Raw genomic sequence first — 20,690 nt, 5'->3', positions numbered from 1 at the left:
TTCTCCTTATAGTGGACTTCAATGGACTCCAAAATGGTTGAAGGTCAAAATTAGTTTCAGTGCAGCTTCAAAGAGCTTTAAACGATACCAGATGAGGAATAAGAGTCTTATCTAGAGAAACCATCGCTCATTTTCTACAAAAAAATAAATAAATAAAAATTGTATACATTTTAACCATAAATGCTCATCTTGAACTAGCTCTTTTCTTCTTCTTCTCTATTAGAATTCCAGCAGTGTAGACACTGCTAAGTGTATTACTGCCCTCCTCAGGTCAAAGTTTGAACTAATTGTTATATACAATATGCTAGTGCAAGTATAAAACAATTAGTTCAAGTATATAACAGTTAATACACTTAGTAGTGTCCTTGCCACTGTCGCCTTTGGCTTGCTTAGTTGGGGACACTTTACATTTGATATTCAACATCTGCCTGCATTGACACTATTCTTTAAGAGCTGTTGTGTAGCCAAAATTACGCACCAGATATCAATGTAAAGCTGCTTTGACACAATCTACATTGTAAAAAGTGCTATATAAATAAAGGTGACTTGACTGTTTGAAATTGTGCGTGTGTGTGTCTGTGTATATATATATATATATATATATATACACACACACTACCAGTCAAAAGTTTGGAAACATTTCTATTTTTAATGTTTTCGAAAGAAGTCTCTTATGCTCATCAAGCCTGCATTTATTTGATCAAAAAACAATAATATAGTAAAATATTATTACAATTTAAAATTATGGTTTTCTATTTTAATATATTTTAAAATATAATTTATTCCTGTGATCAAAGCTGAATTTTCAGCATCATTACTCCAGTCTTCAGTGTCACATGATCCTGATGATTTATTATCAATAAAGCTGCTTAATATTTTTTTATAACGTGATACTTTTTCAGGATTCTTTGATGAATAAAAAGTTAAAAAAAATATCAGCATTTATTTAAATTAAATCTTTTGTAACAATATACATTACTGTTCAAAAGTTTGGTGTCAGTATTTTTTCTTTCTTTTTTTCGAAAGAAATTAATACTTTTATTCAGCACGAATGTGTTAAATTGATAAAAAGATTTATATTGTTAGAAAAGATTTATATTTTGAATAAATGCTGTTCTTTTCAACCTTTAATTCATCAATGAATCGTGAAAAAAGTATCACAGTTCCAAAAAAATATTAAGCAGCACAAATGTTTTCTACACTGATAATAAATCATCATATCAGAATGATTTCTGAAGGATCATGTGACACTGAAGACTGGAGTAATGCTGCTGAAAATTCAGCTTTGATCACAGGAATAAATTATATTTTAAAATATATTAAAATAGAAAACAATCATTTTAAACTGTAATAATATTTCACAATATTTTTGTTTTTTATGTATTTTTGATCAAATAAATGCAGCCTTAATGAGCATAAGAGACTTTGTTCAAAATCATTAAAAATAGTAATGTTTCTAAACTTTTGAATGGCAGTGTATATATGCACATTTATTTCTCAAAATATTGATGTAATAACAGACGGAAACAAAAAGTCTTTTTTTAAACAAAGTAATATTCAGTTTTATTTACAATTGCAATAACACATTTTGCTGTAACAAAACATTATTAATCCACTATGACTATATTCTCCTCATTCCAGAGGAAAGAGAGTCCGGATCATACCGTTACGGTGTAACGTTTAGACATCTGCAGCACATCACATGAAGGTGTGATTAAAAGGTGCCGTGTTTCCAGATGGATCTGAGCAGGTAAAAGCAGCTCAGTGCGGCCGTCAGAACGGTCCCGACACACACACTGAGGATCATGGAGGAATCACCGACCGGGATCTCCAGACTCACCGCTCCAGTGTCCTGCAAGAGACGCAGACATCAAATCAACGTATGTGTTATTTAATATTAGTATAATAAATAATACATTATTGTAAAATATTACTATTATAAATATTACATTATTTTAAAATATTGTTATTTACTATTATTATAATATTATATAATAACTTTGTTAAATATTTATTATTTACTTTTATAATTATAATTATATTACTTTATATTATTAATATTGCATATATTACAATTGTATTATTTACTTATTTACTATTATTAGAATTATATTATATTATAGAAATGAACATGAAATATTGATATAATAATGAAATGAATATGAAATATTGATGATTTAGTATTGTTATTAATATTACATTATATATATATATATATATATATATATATATATATATATATATATATATATATATATATATATATAAATGTTGCTTATTATTTAATGTTTTTTTTCCTTATTTACTATTATTAGATTTATATTATATAATGTTATAAAATGACATTATATTAAAATGACTTAATATTATTGTTATTATCGTTACATTATATATTAATATTTAATATTACTATTATAATTATGGAATATAAATATTACCTTATATTAAAATTGTACTATTTACTACTATTATCATTATTATATTATGAATATTACATTAAAATGATTAAATTATGTTGTAATTATTACTTTATATATTAGAATATACATTACATGATATTAAATTATATATTATTTTATAAATATCACATTATTTACTATTATTATTATAATTACAGTGCATATTATTAATTTTACATTACAGTAAAATTGTATTTATTATAATATTAATTTTACATTATATTAAAATGTTATTTATTTACTACTATTTTTATAATTGCATTATATATTTTATACATTACTTATTAATGTTACATTATATAATGATATTACTTATTAATGTTACATTATATATCGTTATATCACAATATTACTTATTAATGTTACATTATATATCGTTATATCACAATATTACTTATTAATGTTATATTATATATCATTATATTACGATATTACTTATCAATGTTACATTATATATCATTATATTACGATATTACTTATTAATGTTACATTATATATCATTATATTACAATATTACTTATTAATGTTGCATTATATTACGATATTACTTATTGTTTCATTATATGACATGATATCATGATATTACTTATTAATGTTACATTATATATCATTATATCACAATGTTACTTATTAATGTTACATTACGATATTACTTATCAATGTTACATTATATATCATTATATTACGATATTACTTATTAATGTTACATTATATATCATTATATCACAATATTACTTATTAATGTTATATTATATATCATTATATTACGATATTACTTATCAATGTTACATTATATATCATTATATTACGATATTACTTATTAATGTTACATTATATATCATTATATCACAATATTACTTATTAATGTTATATTATATATCATTATATTACGATATTATTTATTAATGTTACATTATATATCATTATATCACAATATTACTTATTAATGTTACATTATATATCATTATATTACGATGTTATTTATTAATGTTACATTATATATCATTATATTACGATATTACTTATTAATGTTACATTATATATCATTATATCACAATATTACTTATTAATGTTATATTATATATCGTTATATCACAATATTACTTATTAATGTTATATTATATATCATTATATTACAATATTACTTATTAATGTTGCATTATATAACGATATTACTTAATGTTTCATTATATGACATGATATCATGATATTACTTATTAATGTTACATTACGATATTACTTATCAATGTTACATTATATATCATTATATTACGATATTACTTATTAATGTTACATTATATATCATTATATCACAATATTACTTATTAATGTTATATTATATATCGTTATATCACAATATTACTTATTAATGTTATATTATATATCATTATATTACGATATTACTTATTAATGTTATATTATATATCATTATATTACAATATTACTTATTAATGTTACATTACATAAGGATATTACTTATCAATGTTACATTATATATCATTATATTACAATATTACTTATTAATGTTACATTACATAAGGATATTACTTATCAATGTTACATTATATATCATTATATTACGATATTACTTATTATTGTTACATTATATAATGATATTACTTATTAATGTTACATTATATATCGTTATATCACAATATTACTTATTAATGTTATATTATATATCATTATATTACGATATTACTTATGTTACATTATATATCATTATATTACAATATTACTTATTAATGTTACATTACGATATTACTTATCAATGTTACATTATATATCATTATATTACGATATTACTTATTAATGTTACATTATATATCATTATATCACAATATTACTTATTAATGTTATATTATATATCGTTATATCACAATATTACTTATTAATGTTATATTATATATCATTATATTACGATATTACTTATTAATGTTACATTATATATCATTATATTACGATATTACTTATTAATGTTACATTATATATCATTATATTACAATATTACTTATTAATGTTACATTACATAAGGATATTACTTATCAATGTTACATTATATATCATTATATTACAATATTACTTATTAATGTTACATTACATAAGGATATTACTTATCAATGTTACATTATATATCATTATATTACGATATTACTTATTATTGTTACATTATATAATGATATTACTTATTAATGTTACATTATATATCGTTATATCACAATATTACTTATTAATGTTATATTATATATCATTATATTACGATATTACTTATTAATGTTACATTATATATCATTATATCACAATATTACTTATTAATGTTGTATTATATATCATTATATTACAACATTACTTATTAATGTTACATTATATAATATTACTTATTAATGTTATATCACAATATTACCTAATAATGTTACTTTATATATTATTATATCACTTATATGATATTGTCATATGAACATGTGCTACAGTTTCACTTTATACCTTCAAATCCCGGATCTCCAGCCATGAGCAGAAGCTGTGGTTCCTGACGGTACAGGGAGCGTCGGTCACTGCATGATGGACACGGGCTCTCAGTGTCTCGCCTTTATAATGAAACACAGATGAGCTTGAGTTCATGTCAGTGTGTTTATCTGCTTGTGTCCAGCTAACTTACACTGATCTGATCTGAGTAACAGCCTCGGTGACTCGATATCTACAGTCACTCGTTTCTGGCTGGAGTTGGAGGGTCTGTGATATCGGCCGTGAACGGGGACCGTCGCCTCGTGTTTTCCAGAGAGAAAAACCAGAGCTGTGAAACCAGAAGACAGATATTCTGGAGCTTCCAGATCAACCTTTGAATCCAGAAGAACCTAAAAAAAAAGTTCAAGTTCATCTCAATTAAAAGGTAAAGTCAATAAATATTCATATGCAAAACATTTAGCATGATGCTGAAACTGCTCACTTCCAAACCGGTGTCTTGTTTTAGAGTTTCCAGCTGATATTCATCCATATAAACTCCACTTGGCAGCTTCTGGACCAGTAAAGCTTTCACATCATGATCTACTTTTCCCCACTGAACACTGTATTGAAGATCCCTATAAACCAAACAACATTAAACCATTTAAAACATCATGAACTGCATAAACAAATGAATAATCCTAAAAGTAAGAGGATACCTGTGAAATCCTGCTTTGGTAATCTTCACAGACATTGACAATGACTCCAAGAATTCAGATGGAAAACAATTATCTGCTGAATGGGAAAATGCAGAAATTTAGTTTAGTACAAGGTTTTATTTTCATTTCAGATAACTAATAAATTAACCAGCTTTATAAATACCTTTTTGCGAGTTTCCATGGTGGATAAAATACAACAGAGTTGCTAATAAATAATAAAAATTACACATTGTCGATCAGAGCTCATGCTGTAATCCCGATTTGTCCATTTACTTCCGTGTTTACTAACATCCGTCCGGCAGATGGCGCTAATGAGCGTCTCGTGCGCGAAACTCCCTCATCATCAGAAGAAAGGGATAAAGCAGTGAAGAGGAAGCATGGAAACCTTGATCAAATAACCAAAACAAGGGTATGATTTTGTCTTATACTTAATTTCTGGTTTATTTACGAGCTCATGTATTGCATATTAAATGTGAGCCTGTGCCTTTAATTAAACCGTCTCGATAGATTCAGCGTCAATCAAACGATAAATATTCCGGTAGAGTCTGTTACTATGGTTACTAATACTAATATCAGATATGATTACAGTTCAATCTATCTATTTTACTAACACACATAATATTAATAAGCAAATATAGTATTTAGCACAGCAATAATTTAATATAGCTGCAACAATAAATTAATATATTGATTTAATAGTAAATAAAACAGTAATAATTTTAAAGCATTATTCAAATAAATATTAACATTACTATTTATTTTACTGTCTTTAAGATTTGTGTGCATACACATTTTTTATAATACTATTTATGGATAACTATTGGTTGATCCTTCATGGACAATATTTCTCATTTGATTTTGCAGCTGGAAATGCAAGCATGAGTGAAAATGTCTATAGTGGCAAAGCAATGTGGAGTGAAATTTATTCCACCTTCAATCATCCTTGTTTATGAGAACAAGAACACCAGCAAGATGCGAAAAAGGATCATACCTGTGAGGAACTTCTCTCAGTATTCAGGTAAGTCAGTCTGAAATATGACCTAGGCTTGTTCTTGACAGGTTTTTTGAGATTCACCCAAATACATTTCTCTCAGAGAAAAAGTGATCCTCAACTAGAACCCCGAGGGATGCCCAAAAGAAAAAGTTCTAAATATGATCTAGTCATTTTATTGAGGAGTTTTGAGAGATTCGCATACAAACATTTCTCTAAAAACATGAACAAAACTGGTCCTTACCTAGAAACCTGAGGGACGCCCCAAAGAAATGAAGTTCAAAATATGACCTAGATGTTTTATTGAGGGGTTTTGTGAGATTCGCCCACATCCATTTCTCTTAAAACAAGAACAAAAGTGGTCCTTAACTATAACCCTGAGGGGCACCCCAAAGAAATGATGTTTTATTAAGGGCTTTTGTGAGATTCGCATACAAACATTTATCTAAAAACATGAACAAAACTAGTCCTCAACTATAACCCTGAGGAACGCCTCAGAGAAACAACGTTCGAAATATGACCTAGACCAGTGGTTCCCAACCACGTTCCTTGAGGCCCCCCAACACTGCATTTTCCATGTCTCCTTTGTCTGACATTCCCATTTCTGGTCTTGGAGTCTCTGCTAATGAGCTGATGACTTGATTCAGGTGTGCTTGATAAAGGAGACATACAAAATGTGCAGTGTTGGGGGGCCTCCAAGGCTGCGTTCCACTCCACGTTTAGACACGCACTCACAAACTTCCCTAAACACTTCCCCGCGGGGTAATCCCTGCTTCGTGAAGTGGATGAGGGAAGTTTATATGGAGAGACCCTCACTCCCTCGGTCAAAATCGGTCTACTTCATATGTAGACTTCAGTCAGCTCCATATACCACAATGCAACACGATTGTGACGTCACTGCATATCGCGTTTAATTTACCCCACCACAAACAACTCTATGATATATTTTAAATATCTAAAACAACACAAACACACCTATATGCATATAGAATGGTGCATTAAACAGTTTCATAAGGAAAAAATAAATAATAAATCAACTCCACAGCAGATTCCAAGTGATCAAGGGCTTAGGACGTTCCAGTTCAGCCCATTGCACGAGTTCCGCCAGTAGTGGGCACTCACGCAACGTAAGCAATGACGTACATCCGAGTCAACGAGACTGAGGGAAGTTAGCGAGGGAAGGGTAAAAAAAAAATAACTGGAACACAGCCCAGGAATATGGTTGGGAACCACTGGCCTAGACATTTTATCAGACTTGCCCACATCTAAAAACAAGAACAAAAGTGGTCCTTAACTATAACCCTGAGGGATGCCCCAAAAAAATGAAGTTCGAAATATGACCTAGATGTTTTATTGAGGGGTTCTGTGATATTCACCCACATACATTTCTCTAAAAACAAGAATCAAAGTGGCCCTCAACTAGAACCCTGCGTAATTCCCCCCCCCCCCCCCCCCCAAAAATGAAGTTCGAAATATGATCTAGTCGTTTTATTAAGGGGTTTTGTGAGATTCGCCCACATACATTTCTCTAAAAACATGAACAAAATTGGCCCTCAACTATAACCCTGAGGGATGCCTCAGAGAAATTAAGTTTGAAATATGACATTTTATTGAGAGGTTTTGAGAGATTCGCCTACAAACGTTTCTCTAAAAACAAGAACAAAACTGGTCCTTACCTGGAAACCTGAGGGACGCCCCAAAAAAATGAAGTTCGAAATATGATATAGTCATTTTATTGAGGAGTTCTGAGAGATTCGCCTGCAAAGATTTCTCTAAAAACATGAACAAAAGTGGCCCTCAACAATAACCCTGAGGGATGCCCCAAAAAAAGTTTGAAATATGACATTTTATTGAGAGGTTTTGTGAGATTCGCCCACATACATTTCTCTAAAAACAAGAACAACATTGGCCCTCAACTATAACCCTGAGGGATGCCCCCAAAAAAGTTTGAAATATGACATTTTATTGAGAGGTTTTGAGAGATTTGCATACAAACATTTCTCTAAAAACATGAACAAAAGCGGTCCTCAACTAGAACCCCGAGAGGCACCCCAAACAAATGAAGTTCGAAATATGGCCTAGATGTTTTATTGAGGGGTTTTGTGAGATTCACTCACAAACATTTATCTAAAAACATGAACAAAACTGGTCCTTACCTAGAAACCTGAGGGATGCCCCCAAAAAATGAAGTTCGAAATATGATCTAGTCATTTTATTGAGGAGTTTTGAGAGATTCACCTGCAAACATTTCTCTAAAAACATGAACAAAAGTGGCCCTCAACAATAACCCAGAGGAACGCCTCAGAGAAACAACGTTGAAAATATGGCCAAGTCATTTCATTGAGGGGTTTTGTCAGACTTGTCCACATACATTTCTCTAAAAACAAGAATGGAAGTGGTCCTCAACTATAACCCTGAGGGATGCCCCAAAGAAATGAAATTCAAAATATGGCCAAGTCATTTTATTGAAGGGTTTTGTGAGATTCGCCCACATAAATTTCTCTAAAAACAAGAATGGAAGTGGTCCTCAACTATAACCCTGAGGGATGCCCCAAAGAAATGAAATTCAAAATATGGCCAAGTCATTTTATTGAAGGGTTTTGTGAGATTCGCCCACATAAATTTCTCTAAAAACAAGAATGGAAGTGGTCCTCAACTACCACTTGGACACCCCAAAGAAATAGAGTGTGGCAGTGCTCAAATCACAGATTACAATAATCTACCAAAAGACTACATGTGTAGGCAAATCCATTTATCTGTCAGAGACTAGAGTTTTTGAGATTGTAACATTATGTAATGCATGAACAAACCATTATACTTTCATCCACATGAAATACTGACTTAATGTACATTGCCATAAAAGTGTCGCTACCTTCTTTCCAGACTGCAACCAGGCAGCAGAGAGGATGAAGCATCATGTCCGTCACAGCGTCTATCTGGAGTCCGTGTCTTTGGCTCAGCTGGAGAGACTTCATCTCATCCTCCGCGATCATCTGCAGGGCCTCAGCCTGGACCAGAGTCTCGCTGCCCACCGGGGGTCCGACCCCAACGACGAGGACCTGAATAAACTGAGCGATGAAGAGCTGAACCGCAAGAAGGCCCAGATGGACGAGCTGTTCGAACGCAACCGCAGACGCAAAGAGGATCCAGACTTTGTGTACGATCTGGAAGTGGAGTTTCCAGAGAACAGCGTGCGAGAGACGTGCAGCTGGGACGAAGAGCAGTCCGATGATGAGTTTTAGAAGATCAAGGACACTGGGATGGATTTAGAAGTGGAAACACATGGAGAACTGGTGCATCATGGGGATGATGAACATGCTTTTTGGTCTATTCATTTCCAATGGTACATAAGGGCTTCTGTAACAGTTAAACCCCTTTGGATCTTTGACATCACAAACTTCTAAATATTGAATTCAGTAAATATAAAAAAAAATGAGGACATGGAAACCCTGATGATGATAAACACAAATTTATCTTTTATCAACATATAAACATGGGTTTCCTCTACTGCTACAATATGAATACTAAAAAGTAATGACACTAAAGCATCATTACTGTTCAATATCATCACAATACTTGACACATTTGAGTTTTAATGGTAAATATTTATTTGTTTTTATGAAAAGCTGTACGGAACGTCTAGTCCATATATCCAGGGACAGTTAAACATGAAAAAATAAAACGCTACTTGATTGTCACACTTTCAACCCTGTGGATTCTACCCACTACTGATGACACGATATAAAGACGTACATGTACTTGTGTTCAATAAGGTAGTCTCACGTCAATATAATAGAAGTAATATCTCATGTTTTATATTTGGATCACATATAGAATCATAAAATAACACAAGAGCAGCGTTGACACTGCTTAATCTCACTTTGGTAGATCCTCTGACATTTTGTTTGGGTTGCCGACCTTTACAGCAATAAAAACGGCTTTGAATCCGAAAGCGAGTGCAGAGTGCTTAGTCCGGTCGATTAAAAAGTGCATCAAAGCTGCTGGAGAAAAGACGGCAGATACTGCCAAAATCGTGCATTTAAAACATTCAACAACGAGACGTCGCACGTGCACTGTTGCTTTCTTGGAGATGGAGTTTGAAACGCAGTGGTTATCGCTTTGATTTCTGCAAAAGATTCTCGGTAACGAAGCAAAAAATGAAGCGGAATTCGATTGTCCAACTCGAGCGGAAGAGCCTCAAATGATGCCACTTATACCTCTTGTGATTTTGGGGTATTGTCTGCAATTACACAATTAGGAACAATAAAACCCCACACTTGCACTTCAAAGTTTCACTTCTCTCTAACAACAGGGAGAATTACATAGCAAATCGGTATTTGCAGGAAAAGTAGTCGCATTGTACTTTAAGTGCAAGAGCAGGAAATACAATCGTATGTTGGCTGCGAAATCGAGCCAAACGACTAAAAACATTTCATGAGCAAAGCACAAGAGTGATAGTTTGGATGCTTGAAGCTTCATAAAAATAATCAGTAAGTAAAGAGAGGGGGAAAAAATATAGCCTATATCATATATAATATATCCGAGATTGCCTAAAAAAGACAATTTGACAACAAAGAATGAAACTTAAACAAATGGAAACATTTCAAGTACTTTGAAAAATAAAAACTTTGTTTCCTCGTGACCCTCATATATTTCATCATGGCCATATAAAGGAGTATATATTATCCTATTTTACCACAAAATACATATGTATGCATACGTATATATATATATATATATTCATATAGAAATGTAATCTTCTCAACGTCTCATTTTTTCTTTCGATCCTGGGTGCATCGTGGACAGAACCTGGAAGAAAGAAAAGAAAAGTTGGTTGTTGATCTTCCTTAACAAATACATTGACGGTTCCTCAACTCTGAACAGACCCACATACCATTTCCCTTTGGGTTTTGTTGTCAGATCAACACAGGCGAAGTGAAACCACTCAATGGGACACTGTTAAGAAAAGCATGTTTTGTTAAATGATTACACTGAGGAAAGGCTAAAAAACATGAATGCACATGAGATCCGCTCGTACATCCGGGTTGTCGCATCCGATCATTTCTCCATATGACACTTGGTGACACAGGCAGTATGTGGGTTCGTTGGGATCCACGGGCATGTCTAAGACGTCTGACGGATGAACTGGTAAGATGGATTCAGAGAACTCAGGGCTGCGGAAAACAAAGTGTATATAGTTATCGTGTAAAAATTGGAAAATTGCATAAAACATTTATGAATAAAGAAGCGTTTCCATCCAATGTCACCTATAAATTGGTTGCAAAATTTATTGTTTTATGTGATATCCCACAACGGATGGAAACATAGCTAAACGCATTTTTTGGGTCAACTATTTCTTAAAGTTCACGCAATGTGACTCTCACCTGTTCTTCATTTTCTTTTTCCGTGGCGAGTCGTCGTCTGAAGATTTCCGTCCTCTTCCTTTAGGGCGTCGTTTTTCCTTCAGGCTTCCTCTACCACTTACCTCTAACGGATGACAGCAGTTGGTATTTATTTTATCATGTACAGTGTGATATGCATACATGTATTTGGCTGAAACTAGCCACATTCAGTCTTACTCTTGGGTGTTCGGCTGTCTGGACTTTCATAGCCGCTGACGTCCAACTTCTCCTTCAACTCGTTCTCAAAGCGAGCGAGGTCAGCATCGAGCCTTCGGATGTGTTTGTCCACCTAGTGAGAAGAAGCTTGGGGTTATTTTTAATAATAATAGCTAAAAAAAATAATAATAATGCAGTTTCCATGAAAAAAAAAACTATTTAAATCAAACTATTAAAATTTCCTGATAATTTACTCACCTCCGTGTCATCCAAGATGTTCATGTCCTTCTTTCTTCAGTCGAAAAGAAATGAAGGTTTTTGATAAAAACATTGCAGGATTATTCTCCTTATAGTGGACTTTTAACGATACCAGACGACTCTTATCTATAGAAACCATCGGTCATTTTCTACAAAAATGTAAATTTATATGCTTTATATAAACAAAGGATCGCCTTCCAAGTGCTTCCGCCAAAACCGCACTTTTGTATTCTTCAAAAAGCTTATGCTTACGCCTTCCCTATTCTAATTACGGGAAAAACAGAACTGGCGCTGCATTCGTTTCTCTAGATAAGACTCTTATTCCTTGTCTGGTATCATTTAAAGCTCTTTGAAGCTGCACTGAAACTGTAATTTCAACCGTTTGGAGGCCATTGAAGTCCACTATAAGGAGAATAATCCTGGAATGATTTCATCAAAAACCTTCATTTCTTTTCGACTGAAGAAAGAAGGACATGAACATCTTGGATGACATGGAGGAGAGTAAATTATCAGGAAATGTTTATTTAAAATTGAACTAATCCTTTAACTAAAATTATTAAAAACATTTCTGTTTATTTAACTAAAGCTGAAATAAAGTAAAATATAAATATTAGTTGAAAAACTTAAAGTAAATGAAAATTACAGATGTTGCCCGGGCAATAAACTGAAATACGTTTAAGTTGACCTGCTAAAAATTAGCAAATAAAAATGTAGAACTGCTGCTAAAAATGTAACTAAAATTACAAATAAAATTCAAAATATTAAAAATATAAAAAAAATAAACATTAAATGAAGAAATACATGCATAAAACAAAGAGATAAATACAGAAAAAAATAATTTAAATGAATGAATAAATTTCAATGTTCAAATTGAAAAATCAACTTAATAATTAAAATACAGAAAATTATAGAGCATAAAAATTTAAATAGAAAAATAAAATGCTAAAAATGTAACTAAAATTATCATATACAAGTAAAATTCAAAATATTAATAAAAAGTTAATTAATAAAATTAAAAAAAACATTAAATAAAGAAATACATGCATAACACAAAGAGATAAATACAGAAAAATTAAAGGTTCCCACACATTTAAATGAATGAATAAATTTCAATGTTCAAATTGCAAAATCTACTTAATAATTAAAATACAGAAAATTATAGCGCATGTAATTCACAAATTTAAAATTCCCAGATATTTCCAGGTTTGCACCCAGAATGCGGCACTGACCATTTCGTACGTCTGCATGGCGAGCTGCACTTTGTCGTCGCTGTATTCTTTGCATTTGCTGAATCCGTTCTGAATCTTTTGCAGGTGCTCCACCCTCTGATCGGGGGCCAGATTCCGGACGTTAGTGATGTATTCCTCTGCGAGCTTGTCGATTTCGCATTTCTTTTCTGCAAAAGAAGCAGAAAAAGAGTTTTAAATATTAATTTAAAAACAAACATCTATTTTCATGCCACTTCTCCAGGACCGGGTCATGATGCTGAATGTTCCTATGATGCCCAGAATTGCCTCCTAGGTAGACAGCACAGTATGTATCTCACCCTCCGCTCTGTTGTCCAGTTCCCGCATGAGTGTGAAGTTTCTCTGGAGCTCACAGGGCAGGTTTTCAATGCCTAGAGTCATGAAAAGATTTCAGTTAAAATAAAGTATTGACTTTTACTAGAGAAAACTTTTACATTGAGTCTACAATCATCCTCTATTTATCTTTGGCTAGAAAGTGCACAGATACCAGACTACAAATACATATGCACACATAAAATCTCATTAAAGAAGAAAAATAACATGACTTTGTTGACTTAGCATGTTGTTAGCATGCTGGCTAACTACTTTCTGTACTGCATTTACAACCTGATTTGGTTTCAAAATAGATGTTTACAAAATGACTTAAACAACAAAATAAAAGAATAAAATGGATTTACGCAGTGTTGTTCAGTAGAAATGAAGCTAATCAACCTGTTGGCTTACTAGCTGAAGCTGCTAATGCTAATCTGACATTAGCCACCAAAACATCCTCAAACTGGACCTCTTAAAACACCTTCATCCCGCATACATAAAAAACGCTAAATCCAACGTATTTTTTCGTAAATTAATTGTACTCACTATCGAGATAATGTTCGAGATAAATCGCTGTCGCCATGGTGACGATCTTCACTCGTTTCCAGTATGTTTTTCTCCTCCGCGAGCCCGCGTGAGGTGGAACAACATTGGCATGTCATGAATAATTAATGAGGCAGCTCTCTGCTAGTGGTTGAGAGGCGACGTTTTTGAATGCCGTGGTTTGATTGGATGGCAGTGGGGCTTGGCTCATTAGTGCTCTTTCGACGTCGCTCCATCTTAGATAGATAGATAGATAGATAGATAGATAGATAGATAGATAGATAGATAGATAGATAGATAGATAGATAGATAGATAGATAGATAGATAGATAGATAGATAGATACACATAATATTCTATTAAATTAATGACCAAATATATAAAGTATTTATTTATTTACACTTCGGTAATATAATACTATTCAATATATAAATTGAATGGAGTTTAAACATTTATATTAGTAATATAAGAGCTTTTTAAATAAATATTATTAATATAATATTTATTCCATATAATATGGACCTTTTATTCTTTCACATTAATGTTTTATTATATGCAATATTTTATTATATAATATTAATGATATTTTTTTTTAGAATACGTCAATAATGTACTATAGCATATTATATTTAATATATTAATTGTATGTACATTCATATTAATATTTAAAACATTAAAAAATAAATACATTAATATTAATAATTCGAATTCGTTATGATAGTTCACACACACACACACACACACACACACACACACACACATATATATATATATATATATATATATATATATTCTACATTTTTCATTTCCAAATACATATGTACAATAAAAGAAAATTAAAACAATGACAAAAATGCAATCTTGGGTGCCAAACTGTACCCCAGTTTAATATATTTAATATAAAGAGATAACCCTATATACTGATGCCTTAAAAATTATGAGAACATATAAAGCCAAAAAAATACTTGATTTGTTTAATCAATATGGCCTTATTGCCAATTTGAATTAATCCCCTACAGTGTTTTTTTGTAGTTAATTTTATTTTATGTTTTTATTTGGTTTTGTTGTGATATTATGTATTACACTTTGTTATTTCTCAGTCTGTGAAGATTTATAATTTAAATTATGTTGGCCTTTTATGTTATTGTTCATATGCAAATTAAAAAATAAAAATAAAAATAAAAATCTCTGGTGCCCACGTGATCACTATGCTCTAACCCGGAAGTACTGTGAATGGCTTTCACTTGTGTTGTTTTGAGACTTTCCTACTGTAAGATCACATGTGCGTTTTTTCTGTAACTTTAAAGTATATATAAATGTACTTCTCACTGTTTCAATCGATCGTTACGTTATATTAATATACATATGAGTTTTATACATATTCATAATGCATATATACATACTAATAAGTCCGACTTTAAGAGTGACATTTGTGCTCAACAGGAAGTTTTCTGCAGTGATGTGTTGAATTAGATGGACTCATCAGAGGAGAATGACGCTGACCTGCAGTCTCAGGTATGACACGTGTTTCTCTGTCGTGATGACGTGATGAGCTGAGCTGATGTTTCTCTGACACAGATAGAGGAGATTGAAGCTCTTTCCTCCATCTATGGTGATGAATGGTGTGTGATTGATGAAGCTACGAGAGTTTTCTGCATCAGAATATCAGATGACACCCATCAGCCCAAATGGACGGTCTGTTTACAGGTATATGATTCATAGATTAAACTTATTAGAATATGCTAAACACGCTCATGAATATTAAATGACTGTCACTGTTTGTTTGAAGATCATACTTCCTCCGGATTACCCGAGCTCAGCACCTCCAATATATCAAATCAAGTATGTTTATTTCCTTCCAGTTTAGAGCCACATAGAGATATTAGCTAAATATCCTCAGATTGGTGTTGGTTTTCTCCTGACAGCGCTGCCTGGCTCCGGGGACGAGACCGAATGACTCTGTCCAACAGTTTAGAGGAGCTGTATGTGTGAGTATGTGTAATGTGTAATCTATGACTGGATCCACAGAGTGTTATGAAATGTGCGTCATGTTTTTGAGAGATTTTCTTGTTCAGGGAGAACACTGGGGAGAGTATCCTGTACCTCTGGGTGGAGAAAATAAGGGAATTCCTCATGGAAAAATCACAAAGTGCAGGTAAGATTGGAGAATCTGTCTGGATGTGTGCGCTACCATTCAAAAGTTAAATGTTTTTGAAAGAAGTCTCTTTTGTGCATATTTTATTTGATTAAAAATACAGTAAAAAAAAAAAAACAGCGAATATCATTACAATGTAAAGTAGCTGTTTACTATGTGAATATATTGTAAAATTTAATTAGGGGCCAAGCACCGAAGGTGTGTAGGCAACTATTGTAATAAATATTATTATTCTTCCGTTTCCGCTCTGGAAGTCTATGACAGCCCATAGAACCGCTTGCAGGAAAGTTATGAAATTTGGCACACAGATAGACGACAGTCTGACCTTTGTCCATAGCAAATTTGGAGTCTCTAACTCTAATCTCAAACTGTTTTCGAAAAACACACAAACTAATTTTACGTAGCGCTTGCGAAAATAGACATAAGCATGTATCTCCACAACGCTTTATCATATTCAGACCAAACTTGGTACATGTCATCACAAGCATGGCCTCAGGCAACATGCAATGTTTCGGCGCAGCGCCACCTCCTGTTGCGGAGATATGAAAATATATTTTTGCTTATAACTTCTGAATAGTTTGTCCAAAAATCTTAAATTTGGTCTCTTTACATTCGGATGATTTCTAATTTTCCCATGTCAGCCATTTTGAATTTTGTATTTTATGAACACATTAGCGTATCGTTACGGAACTCGGTATGGGAATTTGGCACCATGCCCTGACAGTTCTCAAAAGTTTCGGCATAGCGCCACCTTGTGGTCAAACGTAATAGCAAAATTTACAAATATGCTAATAACTTTTGACTATATTAACCTATTGTAATGAAACTGGTAACTCAGTAGATTCCTTGGGTCATGCTGAGAACACAGATATCAAATTTGCCATAGTCAGCTGAACTTCCTGTCCGCCATATTGTTTTTCTTTAATAACCTACTTTTTCAAACTCCTCCTAGACCGTTGCTCCGATTTTCACAAAAATCAAACTGTATCATCTTCAGACCATGCTGACAAAAAGTTATGGATTTCAAGTCGATACATCAAACTGTTTTCGTATACGAATTTGAGGCACAATGCAAAACGGACTCTTGAAGCTGGATCTCTGAAATGCTTTGGCATATCGACACCAAACTTTGCATGAGTCACTGTCACCTTACTTTGACCATACCACAACAATTTGGTCACAGCGCCACCTATTGGATGAAAGTGATTAATCATTATATCATTATTATTGAAGGTATTTATGATTTTTCTGTCATTTTGCCTAAATATGTCTTTAATTGCTTAATGTTGCAGTAAGTCTGATGCTGGGATGACTTGTTGTGCCTTCTTTGTGCTTGGCCCCAATAATTGCTGCTTGCAGCTATATTTTATTCCTGTGATCAAAGCTGAATTTTCAGCATCATTATTCTAGTCTTCAGTGTCACATGATCCTTCAGAAATCTAATATGCTGATTTGATGCTCAAGAAACATTTCTGATTATTATTAACAATGTTTTTGTGGAAACCGTGACACATTTTGTTTCTTAGGATTTTTTGACGAATAAAAAGTTAAGAATAATATTTATTCGAAATAGAAATCTTTTCTAACATTATTAATGTCTTTACAGTCACTTTTGTTAATGTGTCCTTGCTGAATAAAAGTATTAATGATTTACATCCCAAACATTTGAACAGTAAATTAAATATAATATTTAATGTGTTTCATATATTATATTGGTCACACTTTAGTTTATGGTCCAATTCTCACTATTAACTACGACTTTTGCCTCGTTAAACCCATAATTATTGCTTTATAAGAGTTTTTATTTTTGTAGTTTGTATTTTGTGCTGAATAATTAGCCTGGACAAATAACTTAGTTTAGTTATCTTTAATGTAATTTTAAAAATGATCATTCAATATTCGAAGTGGCTTTTCTGAAGCATGGGTTGATGTGTGCTTGAGTAACATCCAAGCCCTTGACACATAAACCATTTTTTATGTACCTAGCTGGTTTATTTAAACTAATCCGTGTCGTACCATGTGTATAAAGTTTCCCGTGTACATAATTGTGAGTTGAAGGAGCCTGATTGATAGTTTCATGTCTAATATATATACCAATAATATATTGTTATACACTAGAGGGCAGTAGATGGCCACACCATTTGTCTCGTCTGAAATGTTTTATGAGAATGCTAAAAATCATTATTGATGCATATCTAGTCTGTATAAAGAGGTCCATGTCTAGGGTTAGAAATTAGATCGTAAAGTCAAGAATATACTCGGATTATTTAAACTCACCTGTTGCACAAGTGCCCCATACGCAAGTCAATATTCGTTATCTTCCTCTAGACTCTTAATTATTAATGTGGCATGTGTGTGAATTTGGTGGGAAACGCCATTGCTTCTTGCATGTCTTGTAAACCAAGTGTTGATTTAAATGTTGTAAGTAGCTAAAAAGCAGATACTGTTACAAAAAGTCAAAACCAGACAGGGAGAGGTCAACTAAAGTTGTCTTTTCCCAGACAGTACAATCCATCTGCTCATTAACGGCACAGGCTGGAGTGTATTTCAGCTTTTGGCTCCAGACGCTCCTTCTGTGGACTAATTGCCCTTTGTGTTAAAGCCCCACTAGGGTTTTGTTGTGTTTCCTGGGCTTTTTGTTTTGAGCGGCCTCACTGGAAACACGCTCATTTGTGTAAAAAGTGAACTCTGGAATGGGGGGAATTACAGTCAGGAAGGGTATCATGCTGTCCTTTATTCCCTCTGGCTTTTAAAGAACACAGCGTTCCACCGGCAGATGGAAATTACACATGACCATTTTTGTACCCAGAAAAGCCAGATGCAAAAAAAAGCCTCACTGATGTAGGTGCTAGATGTAGAGAAATCAAGCAAATGTTCAGATCTGTGGTTTCATCAGCCCTTTGAAAAGAATAGGAGGCATACAGCGTTCTCTGTGGAAATATACAGGAAGGAGGCACAATTGAAACAGGTGCACAGGGCCTGCCGGCAATCAGGTACACGGCCTGTCATTAACCTAGAAGTAATAGACCCTTCAGCTTGCGGAAAGCAGCCTCTTTTTTCATTGTTCAAAACTGGTAGGTGGAGAGAAGAATCTCAAATAACCAGGAAGTTATAAAAACTCGGCATAATCATGCTGTGAAAAATGCTGGCAGAGTCAAGAGAGCGTGGTGTGTAGTTGCTGCGGCTTGGATTGGATTTCAACAACATTCACACATTTACAATTATTTATTTAGCTGGCGCTTTTATCGAAAGCAGCTTCCAGATAGGAACATCCCAACATTTTGAGAAATGTTTATTTTGTCCATATAATGAAAGTTAATGGTGTCTAAAGTCGTTCGGTTTCCAAAATGTCTTCTTTTGTGTTCTGCAGAGGAACGTCATACAGGTTTGGAATGCCGTATATTTATTTTGATGATTTTTTTATCGAGTGCAGCTTCCAAATAGGAATATCCCAAGCAATTTATTATATATCACAGTGGAAGATATTTTGAAAAATGTTTCTTTCATCCATACAATGAAAGTCAATGGGGTCCAAAGTCATTCGGTTCCCAATGTTCTACAAAATGTCTTCTTTTGTGTTCTGCAGAAGAACGTCATATAAGTTTGGAACTACACTGCCCTCCAAAAGTTTGGAAACGTACTAGAAACGTGGGGTTTTGGACAATATTTGCATGAATCCTTTTTAATTTGTGATAATTTTGCACTGATAAGGGTCAACACAAACTACGAAAACATATTTTATTACATATACTGTTTATACATAGAAAAAACGTACATTTTTGAATCCTCAATATATCCAGCATTAGCAGCTATCTGACCTAAACTGGGTTCTGATTGGTTCATTGTATTCTAAACTTAATTGGCAATCAATTGTTGAAGCTATTAAGGTGTGCTGACCCAAAAATATTTTACAAACCTGGGCCAAGTTTAAACCAGTCACCAGCATCACAGCTGGCAAAGGAGCATGTCTGACTTTGACATGAATATATTGCCATTATTATGTAATCAAA

General features: G+C 32.6%; 4 protein-coding genes across 7 annotated transcripts in view; 2 read left to right on the top strand and 2 right to left on the bottom strand.

The window, feature by feature from the left end:
- Window positions 1-1,613: 1,613 nt before the first annotated feature.
- pigx (phosphatidylinositol glycan anchor biosynthesis, class X) lies at window positions 1,614-5,912 on the bottom strand. Of its 2 annotated transcripts, none has more exons than XM_067398868.1 (6): window positions 5,781-5,912; window positions 5,618-5,693; window positions 5,404-5,536; window positions 5,116-5,311; window positions 4,944-5,044; window positions 1,614-1,852 (listed from the first exon to the last, which is right to left on the bottom strand). In XM_067398868.1, exons 1-6 carry the CDS (start codon window positions 5,845-5,847, stop codon window positions 1,715-1,717), a joined length of 711 nt encoding a protein of 236 aa, XP_067254969.1. In that variant the 5' UTR covers window positions 5,848-5,912; the 3' UTR covers window positions 1,614-1,714. The 2 variants fall into 2 exon arrangements, with proteins under 2 accessions (XP_067254969.1, XP_067254970.1); XM_067398869.1 differs by having other exon boundaries at window positions 5,618-5,690; window positions 5,781-5,888.
- Window positions 5,913-5,956: 44 nt separating this feature from the next.
- Window positions 5,957-11,192, top strand: cep19 (centrosomal protein 19). The gene is made up of 3 exons (XM_067398870.1): window positions 5,957-6,026; window positions 6,482-6,635; window positions 9,492-11,192. Exons 2-3 carry the CDS (start codon window positions 6,506-6,508, stop codon window positions 9,848-9,850), a joined length of 489 nt encoding a protein of 162 aa, XP_067254971.1. The 5' UTR covers window positions 5,957-6,026; window positions 6,482-6,505; the 3' UTR covers window positions 9,851-11,192.
- Window positions 11,193-11,329: 137 nt separating this feature from the next.
- ing5a (inhibitor of growth family, member 5a) lies at window positions 11,330-14,666 on the bottom strand. Its single transcript, XM_067398867.1, has 8 exons — window positions 14,530-14,666; window positions 13,971-14,042; window positions 13,654-13,820; window positions 12,188-12,299; window positions 11,993-12,095; window positions 11,647-11,782; window positions 11,503-11,564; window positions 11,330-11,417 (listed from the first exon to the last, which is right to left on the bottom strand). The coding sequence occupies exons 1-8, from the start codon at window positions 14,564-14,566 to the stop codon at window positions 11,378-11,380; spliced, it is 729 nt and encodes a 242-aa protein (XP_067254968.1). The 5' UTR covers window positions 14,567-14,666; the 3' UTR covers window positions 11,330-11,377.
- Window positions 14,667-15,742: 1,076 nt separating this feature from the next.
- Window positions 15,743-20,690, top strand: part of impact (impact RWD domain protein) — a 38,311-nt gene continuing 33,363 nt past the window's right edge. Inside the window, exons 1-6 of one of the 3 annotated variants that reach the window (XM_067396844.1) lie at window positions 15,743-15,795; window positions 15,969-16,040; window positions 16,104-16,232; window positions 16,315-16,367; window positions 16,451-16,507; window positions 16,601-16,680. In XM_067396844.1, the coding sequence (XP_067252945.1) occupies window positions 15,999-16,040; window positions 16,104-16,232; window positions 16,315-16,367; window positions 16,451-16,507; window positions 16,601-16,680 (361 nt within the window). In that variant the 5' untranslated portion in view covers window positions 15,743-15,795; window positions 15,969-15,998. Of the gene's footprint in view, window positions 15,808-15,968; window positions 16,041-16,103; window positions 16,233-16,314; window positions 16,368-16,450; window positions 16,514-16,600; window positions 16,681-20,690 lie in introns of all 3 variants that reach the window. The other 2 variants (XM_067396841.1, XM_067396843.1) reach the window with 2 other exon arrangements.

This window comes from Chanodichthys erythropterus, chromosome 10, assembly GCF_024489055.1.
Source record: "Chanodichthys erythropterus isolate Z2021 chromosome 10, ASM2448905v1, whole genome shotgun sequence".
NCBI classification, from domain to species: domain Eukaryota; kingdom Metazoa; phylum Chordata; class Actinopteri; order Cypriniformes; family Xenocyprididae; genus Chanodichthys; species Chanodichthys erythropterus.
Note: the sequence above shows the minus strand (reverse complement) of the source record. Positions and strands in the feature narration are given on the sequence as shown.